Source organism: Merops nubicus, unplaced genomic scaffold (genome assembly GCF_000691845.1).
Source record: "Merops nubicus isolate BGI_N331 unplaced genomic scaffold, ASM69184v1 scaffold8487, whole genome shotgun sequence".
Taxonomy (NCBI): domain Eukaryota; kingdom Metazoa; phylum Chordata; class Aves; order Coraciiformes; family Meropidae; genus Merops; species Merops nubicus.
This window is the reverse complement of record NW_008620937.1, coordinates 57,621-66,768: the sequence shown is the minus strand read 5'-3', so window position 1 is coordinate 66,768 and position 9,148 is coordinate 57,621. Positions and strand designations below refer to the sequence as shown.

At 36.6% G+C, this 9,148-nt stretch overlaps 1 protein-coding gene across 1 annotated transcript in view; it reads left to right on the top strand.

Moving 5' to 3' along the window:
* Positions 1-7,572, top strand: part of ZBBX (zinc finger, B-box domain containing) — a 12,561-nt gene extending 4,989 nt beyond the window's left edge. Inside the window, exons 8-14 of the mRNA XM_008944272.1 lie at positions 7-176; positions 1,438-1,676; positions 2,777-2,936; positions 3,495-3,650; positions 4,601-4,837; positions 6,832-6,967; positions 7,497-7,572. Coding sequence (XP_008942520.1) covers positions 7-176; positions 1,438-1,676; positions 2,777-2,936; positions 3,495-3,650; positions 4,601-4,837; positions 6,832-6,967; positions 7,497-7,572 — 1,174 coding nt within the window. The remainder of the gene's footprint in view (positions 1-6; positions 177-1,437; positions 1,677-2,776; positions 2,937-3,494; positions 3,651-4,600; positions 4,838-6,831; positions 6,968-7,496) is intronic.
* Positions 7,573-9,148: the final 1,576 nt, after the last annotated feature.

Genomic DNA, 9,148 nt, shown 5'->3' with positions numbered 1-9,148 from the left:
TCAAAGTGGTGCAGCAGCTGCAGATCAGAATAAGACAGTGCAAGACCTTTTGCAGAGAGAAACTGTGGGCCTAATGAGAAAGTCATCTCATCATTTAACTTCCACGGCTGACACTCAGTATTTTTTACCTTTTCCTCTTGACAGAAATCCTGTTTCTCATGAAGAAATTTCTCAAGGTAAATTTTAAAAGTTACTTGTACAGTATACATCCCTGTGTACAGTTTTATCATTGTCAGATAGGATGTGGTAGTTACCAATAGTGATTGCCTGAAAAAGAATAATTAAAGATAATTAAATTATGTACCATTCCCTGAGCTATGTGGGTCCCTTGACCACAATTTGATGGGCTGTGCAAGTTATTTTGAAAAAATCTCATGGCTGTGAGCCCATATTTGAGGGATAGACTTCCCCAATATGAGTTCTGTACTGAAAACAAACCCAGTATAAATCAGATGAAGTGATCTTGAAAATATCTCGGTTTATCTCTACAGTGTTAGATTTAGTGTATGGCACGTTTCTTTCATGTAGACAAATGCTTTATATATATAGGTTGAGAAACAGTATAAATGACTGCCTGTTCTGCATGAGAGATTATCATTTGGGTGTAAGTATTCCAGTGCTTAGTGCATGTCAGTGAAATCACTGTGGAAGTTTGGCAGCTTTATTTTGTGGCACTCTGAAAAGATCCCAAAGATCTTACTCTGCGTCCTAAAACTACATAAAATAGATTGTCACTTTTTTAACCTTAAGAAAGAAGTTGGAATGTAGCATTTCTTCTTCATTTAAGTACCACACAATTGCTCCAGCACTTCAGAACCTGGCACTTGTTCCCTTTGAGCTTAGTTCAAGAAATTGCTTAAGTCTTCAAACATGGAAAAGCCAAAAAGAGCTGACTAATGAGATGTGATTTATGTGCTTCTTTGTGCACAGGGTAAAAAATAAAATGTCTGTGTCTTGTATAAACAAAGGAAAACAGCTTACAGAATCATTCACAGACTGATAGTATGTATTTTAAACCATTGTATTACTTTTAAATGGTGTGAAATTGCTACTATTGCAGTTCTTATGCTGGCACTGGTTAGATTATAGTGTTCTAAATGTAAATAACTTACATTAGCATGAAAAAGTAGTTGGAAATGTGTTAAGATTATTATTCATAGACAATGATGTACTGGAATGTATATGTCAGATACAGAATTGGTACTGCTACCTGGTAAGTCTAGTCCGTGTGTGTTGGCATCTCTTTATATCAAGCAGGGATCTGATGAAAGTTAGCTATAAATTACAAATAAGAACAGTTTAGGGACAACTTCAATGGAGATTTTGTATTTTAAGTTCATGAAAAAAATATATTGGACTTGCAGGTTACAATTCATATTCATTTACATTAAAAAAAATATTTCTATTTTAATGTTAGTTTTTTTTATACCCTTGTAGAAGAAATAGTTGTCTGCAGTCTTGAAAGAAATGCAGTGCAAAAGGAGAGTACTAAATTAAAGACTATGAGAAGATCACTTGGGTCCTCTAAACCACCTGTGAAGATTTCTAACCCTACTGAACTAATGAGCAACAAGTATCTCCTAGAGACACGACTACAGCAACCTGATGGAGACTCAAAAGAACTGGACAGTGCCTGCAATAGTTTGATTTTGGGTATAATTACAGAGTCTTCAATGGTAAATTATTATATCTTTGATTGCTAGATAAGCTATGTTGCTTGATCTACTTTCCTAGTTTAGCAGGACGCAACATACCATGTTCTTGTATCAGCTTGAGAGATGGTGATGATTGTATGGTTACCAGGAATTATTCTACCACTTTTCCCCATTCTCCTCCAGAAACCTCACCCCAAAGCAGCCAAGTGTAGTTTCAGTCAGAGGGCTGTCACTGCCTACCATATTTCATACGTAGGGGATGAACACCTCTTTGTCTTCCACTTAGTATTGTCAGTCTTCTGTTGATGTTCCAAAAAAAAAAAAAAAAAATCCCACCAAAAACCCTAAACAACAAAAACACCAAAAGACAAACAACCAAAAGAAACAACAGACTAGTCCCAAAACAAACAACAAAAAAGAGGTTTGTGGAGGAGGGCGCTCTTCCCATGTTTGTATCAAGGTTACTTCACCTCTCAGTTTGATTTAAAAAAGTGTAGCTAGTCTTATCTAACCTAAATTATCCACATGTTCTTCTGCTGAAAATAAAACTGAAAGCAAAAAATCATGGAGGAGGTTGGGACATTAGATTTTGGAGTCACTGTTAAACAGTAATACTATAGCTGATGTACAATGATAAGTGAAAAGAAAGAAACTGCTAGATCTTGGGAAGAAGTTCTTCAGTACGAGGGTGGTGAGGCTCTGGAATAGATTGCCTGGTGAGGCTGTGGCTGCCCCATTCCTGGAGGTGTTTAGGGCCAGGTTGGATGAGGCCTTGGGCAACCTAGTCCAGTTGAGAGGTGTCCCTGCCCATGACAAGGAGGTTGGATTAGATGATCTCTAGAGTCCCTTCCAGCCTAAGTCACTCTATTTTCACATTAAATCACTGGAAGAATAAACTCAGACTCTCAAAACATGGAAATTTTTAGGTTTTTAAAGCATCTATCATGCAAGACCATCATCCTTATGAATATCTATTGCACCAGGCTATCAGAATCATTCCAAGTTTTATGAAATGAGCATTTTATTATATGAACTTGCAAGAACAACTGAAGTTTCCTGGTGTTGGTTTTTTTTTTTTTTTTTTCCCCCCCTGTTTCTAATATCTTAATGTTTTATTCAAGTTACAGGATATAGCCACAAGACAGAAACCTGTTTCTGCACCATACTGGGGACTTGAAGGTTTCTTTGTTGTAGGAGCAAACTCTAAACAAGTAATGCTGGAAGCACATTCTTCACTGTGTGCTGACCCTAGTCCTGTGGACAGTAGTATACCATTTCCAGGTAATGGCATATGAATAAAACCCTCAAACAATATAGATATTTATCCCTGTTTCTGTTAGATATCCATCTCCTTGTGTAACTTGGGACTGGCTTCTCGTAGAAGTCACTTTGGGGTAACAGTTATGCCAACAAACACAACTGGTGTTGTACAAGGGTAAAATAAACTTACTACCTAGGAGTAAATTACATCAATATAGTCCATAGATTTATATACTTTTTTATATCCCCTGAAATGTGGTTCCAGGAGAAATTTCTGCTTCTCTTTGTGTGTAATATACATCATTAAAAAATCCTTTTTTGTGGTGTGTATGAAGTAACATGTGAAATGATGGGTGAACGTGAGTATGAATTCCATCAACAATATCCCATGAATTTAAGCTTGTTAGTGTTATATAGGAATTTTTTTTTTTTTTTTTTTTTTTACAATATGTGTAGAAAATTTATTTAAACAAGCAGGACTTGTTTAAATCACATGTTAAATGCAGCAAATACAGTAGCAGTAAGTGCATATTAATACAAAACGTGCAAATAATTTCTGCTAATACTGCTTAATTTCAGGAGATGGAAGGTGGGTTACTGAAAAGAGCTTCAGTGAATGTGCTGATGACTCTGTAGTTCAGGGTGTCTTAGAAAGTCAGCTGAATAGACCTTCACGTGGTTTGGAGACTCAAAATAGAATTTCTCCCCTGATGGCAGCATGGAGATCATACCCAGGTAAGGAGAGCAACAGCTTTGAAGTCCTACTTTAATGGGTTAATTTTCCTTATGTAAAGAGTAGAAGTGCTGTCTGTGATGATTGTGTTGAATTTAAGTCATTTTTATGCCTTCATCTATGTATTTTTGGTTTGGCTATAATGGCTTATAAGCCATCATGGCATTGTTTTCATAAGTATAGGCTTTTGAGTTAAAAATTATCTGTTTCCAGCTGTCACTAACAATTCGTTTTATTGTGCTTAGTTTCTACTCCTGCCTCTACCTCATTACTCTCTTCTTAGCTTGAATATTTAGATAATGAACTGTCTAGAATAAGTTTATGTATTACTGTGTTTTGCAGCATCTAGTACAATATGGCTTTGATCTAATAAAAGATTTCTTTCTTCCCACTGAAATAAGTCTTGCTACATGCACTATATGAAACAGGAAACAAGGGAAGCATAACAGCATCTGCACTTTTTAGTGATTTTTCTCAGTTTCAACTGTCTCTGTCTCAAGGAACGTACCTTACATTATTTCTTTCAACCAACCAGTTCAGCATTTTAGTTTCAAAAATGGTATGTGTAGAAATTGCAACTGCCAATTTTACATCACTGAAAAATGTTTGAAAGTGTCTACATTTTATTCATGTTGCCTTAAAATAAAAATAAAACCCCACAAAGTTTTAAGCTTCTACACGCAGTCTCAGTCTCTCCCCTCCCAGAAAATCTGCCACTGTATGTAATATTTAACTAAAATATTTTTTCCTAAAAGATACCCTGAAGTATGAGGTGGTACTTCACAATGTAATTAATTTTATTAATATTTATTAATTCACAATCTTAAGCAAAATTAATATGTTCAAATAATTCATAATTATAACTATAATTAATGTCATTACTAAGCTGAAATAAAATTCTTTGTGTAAAATCTTGAATTATTAGAAGTTGTGACCTTTTCTGTTATTTCAGGGAATGATTCTAAAAGACCTTGGTCAACAAATACACTACAGAGTAAACTGGCAGGAAGCTGTCCGACAAACACACAGCCAAGACCAAAGAGTTCACCTACACGTACATTTGGAGCTGGTACTAAGAGATCAGAACACAAGTGCCTTGATGTAACTAAACAAGAGGAGTATCTTTGGGAATATATCGCTGACCAAGAAGCTCTACTTACTCTGGAAAAAGAATTACAAAATTGTCCAGGTAAGTGGCAATACTGATGGTTTTTCTTTTTTGAGTCATGCTGACGAGGAACATAACAAAAACAAGTAGTTATTTCATTTGCCTTCTCAGATCTCATTGGTCTTGATGCAAAAATATACTAAACTGATGATGCAAGATTTTTGTGGTTTAACAGTGATTTATTTCCATTTGATGGTACTTTAACCTACCCTTAATGTAGTAGCAGCAAACTATTTCACACAACTTTCTTATGTCTTTTTTTTTTTTATCACTCGAATTTTGTTGCAAAAGTCTGCAGGATGTGCAGGTGGTATTTTGCATCAGGAATTTCTTTTAAATAGGTGCCTGAGCTGGTTTTACTGGGACAGAATCCCAGGCCAGTGGTGGTCTGCAGGCCATTAGCAGTTTGGAGTCAGCCAGGGCAGCTCTCTTGAGCTGGCTCCAGGCATATCCCATCCCATAAACATCACACTCCCTATAAAGGGGGGAAGTTTGAGGATGAGGCTACTCCTGCTCCTCCTCATTCCTGGAGGAGCTCACACACCATTCTTTGCCTGAGGACTGACTTCCTGTTTATTATGATTGCTGTATAGTCACTGGGCTGAGTATAACTTTATGTGTTCTATATTTGCATTAATAGTAATGTTAGTGTTGCTAGTTCATTGAATCTGCTTTCTAATCCCCTTTCTCAGCTGGGGAGTGGTCACTGAGTGATAGAGCAACTGATGTAGTTTAGCTCTGGCTATGGGATAAATGGAGACAATATCTTTTCCTTGGCTATTTAATAAGGAACACCCCATCTGTTGTTAGAAGCTCAGTGTGATTTGGTGCAAGGGCAGCAAGAAGGAGAAGAGATGGACAAGAAACATTATACTTCTATCCAGATGAGAACTGCCCCTAGTAAGGCACAATAGACATGCTGTTACCTCTCATTTTGTGTTTGACTTAACTTTCCTTTGTCACTTTAAAGGACATCTCCTTGTTTTTCAGGGCTGGGTGATGTGGCAGGTGGGCAAGGTCAGCTGGTTATGATTGAGAAGAATGAGTGAATACTTTATTTTCTCTGTACTCAGAGGAAAAAAAAAAAAAAAAGGGTTGCTTCTGTTCCATCTCAACGAGCAGATAGGTTCAGTGCCTAAGAAGCTTTGTGCTGCAAGCAGGCTTGAGAGAGTGTATCTCTTGGGCTGTGTCATGGTTCTTCCTGAGCTGCTGTGGTGCTTTTATATTGGCAGATCTTGGCTATGATAAATCTTAAGCAAACAAAAGTAGAGTGTTCTATCTTGTTTTTACCTTAGGTTTTGCTGTATTTTTTCACACAGCTCTTCTGAGTCTTCCGAGTCTTCCGAATACCACATTTCAGGCTAGCTGTCCTTCCTTTTTTGATACATACTTATCAGAACCCATGTGTTCTTGTAAGAGCTTCTCTTGTAGAGTGAACATCTGTGCTGAATATGCTCAGAGAAAAATAGAGTGGGAAGATATTATTGAACTGTCTTGTTCTTTCTACCCCTTTTTGTTCCACTTTCTTGGAATACATTTCACTTACTTAGAAGTTCATAGCAGAGACTTATGGCTAGCTGGGAAAATAGCAGCACACTTGTATGTGTACTGTAGAAGAAGTATAGACTGTGACCCCAGCTGATCATCTTTTCACATTGGTGGATGTTACTCTGTTTTAAATACATACTACCATTAGTAAGCCACCTGAGTTCTACATTTGCTGCTGTATTTTGGGGCTGTGTAGGTATTACTGGGCCCTATATATTAAGTTTCATGTTTTCCTGGCATAAAGATCAGAGAAGCAAACCCTCTCTGCTAGTTTTAACGATACAGGAACCATATAATAAAAAGTCATAATTTATTTGAGAGCTTGTAGAGACATCCTTCATCAGGCACAGTAGAGAGACTTTTAATGGCAGGTTCTCATTGATTCTGTGAAATTCTTTAAAATTTGTAGTGTAGATAAGGCATTTTTTCATTTATATTTCTTCATGAAATGACCTATAATATTTCAGGTCCTGAAAAACATTTCAGCTTATCTTGTGAAGATGTAACTTCCTCCAGCAGACATGCAGGAAAGATATGTGAAAATCCTGCAGATTTCCATAAAAACTTGGAGCTAAAAGGCCACAGCAGAGTTGATACTCTCGGGTAAGTTAAACTTGCTCAGGATGGTTTTAGGATATTGTAAAATGCTCAATATTACAAACATGTTGCCAGAACTGAAATAAAAAACAGTCATGACTTTCTGATTGTACTTTACATGCTGATTACAAATATACCAGCATGGCCTGTTTGGTATCTTGGTGTTCTAAGCCAATACTCTCAGGCAGCTCAGATTAAGTGATACATTTTGTTGTTAAGACTTCAAACTATAAATTTTGGCAAATTTTAAACAAGTTCCCCACTTTCCCATCTTACCTGTTCTGGGATGTGGGACTTGTCTTTTAAGGCACAACAGTGACTGTCATTCAGTTCCTACTTGTTTGAGAAGTGAAAATGTATATTACAAAAACTGAGGGGGGGAAAAATGAATGATGTATGTTTACTTGCAAAATATAGCAAAAGTTGTTTTCATTCTTTTTAGTTGTACATACATGAACGTATGTCATTAAAGCTTAAAGCAGAGAAGCTTGAGGAATTTTTGCTGCTGAAAAATAACTGTTATGTTTCTTTTAAGGGTCTGGGATGAAAGCCAAATGGAGGATGAGGAAGAAATTTTGGAGGATAAACAACAGGTTCTTGCATTACAGTGAACACACAAAGAACATGCAATTTCTCCCTGCGTATCAAACAAAAGAAAGAAGCAAAGAGGTGTCTTGAGTGCTCCTCAAGATGTTATGAAAGTTTATTTTGTAAAACTGTCGATAAAAAGTCTTAAAAATCCCTTGATTTGTTTTTCTTTTAGTAATATGAAGAAATAACAGAATAAAACAAAACTGGTCTCATGCTCTTACTTTTTAGCATTTTATTTGCTTAATTTTTATTCATTGTAATGTTCTTTACCCACACACTGAATTTTGTGTTTCCAAAAGCAGTTTTTCATGGCCAAGCTGAGAGGTAATGTGCAAAAGGTATTAATGGGGCGTTCTTAACTTGGGGATCTCAATATGGCCAGGTTTATAAGGTAAGATGTGGGGTAGAAAGTGTAATAGGTCTAGTATACTTTACTACATATATATGTTACCACTAAGGGACTTCAGCCTTATGGAATAGAAATTTTTACACAGTATATTGTATGTCTCTTGCTACACTCCTTTCTTAATTTCAGCAGGTAGTATATACTAGCATGGAACTTGGTTCCCTCAGCTCAGCATTTGTGGCAAGTCCATTCTGCTTCTGCACTCTACTACTTCCACTGTTCCAGTATACCAGTTTGGAGTATCTCTGTTCAGCATCCAAAATCCAGCTTGATTATAGGTTGCTACCTTGCAGGCCTTTTAACATTAAAAGAGCAAAGAGGAAATACAGCTAAAAGATGATATTGAGTGGTTTTGATTCACTAAATCACTTAAATTTCTCTATCTGGTCATCCCAAGGCCTCACTTGTACTTTTGAACTTGCTGGATGTGTGTTGTATAAAAAGGTTTTTTCTTCCTCCTCTTCTCCCCGGTTAACGTAAGGTTAAATGCAGTTACATTACCTGCAGTAAAGGTCATTGGCTGTTACATGGCAACACGGTACTTTAATGTAAAGAGGGTTTGGTGGCTTTCTGCTCTTTTTGAGGATATGCTTAATTGTACCCAGTAGTTTAGTTTCCTGTGGAGGTGGCAGGAAGTTACAGTTTTGAAATTATCTAAGGGGTGTCTTTTGGTAATGTAGGTAATTTAGGGTTCTCCAACACAGCAGCATGTCTTGGCTTCCTTTAAAGTTTTTCTTCCTTCGTTTTGTTTTTATCTGAATGTGGTGGACACTTTTTTTCCTTCTTTAAATAGTTTCATCCACTGTGTTTTTTAAGATGCTTTTCAAAGCACCCTGAAAGCTTCCCCCAACCCTGTTTTGATTTTAAAATAAAAGTGTATAAGTGGCAGTCACAAAGATGTCAGTCTTATTGTATTGGGAAATTTTGGAAGTGGGATTAATTAGAAGCTTTTGTCTGACAATTGTTCTTAACACATTTAGAGGTAAATCACCTGAGGTTGTTCACAGAAACTTTAATATAGGAAGAGAAGCATTATATGCTGCTTTACATCTTCCACCTCTGTTCCACAGTTCTCTCATAACTTTTACAAGAGGAGTTTACAGAAGAGGCAATTCAGAGAGCAGCAGTGTAGGCACTTGTGGCCATGTTGTTACCCATTTTAATGCAAAGATTACACATCTGCTTCAGTT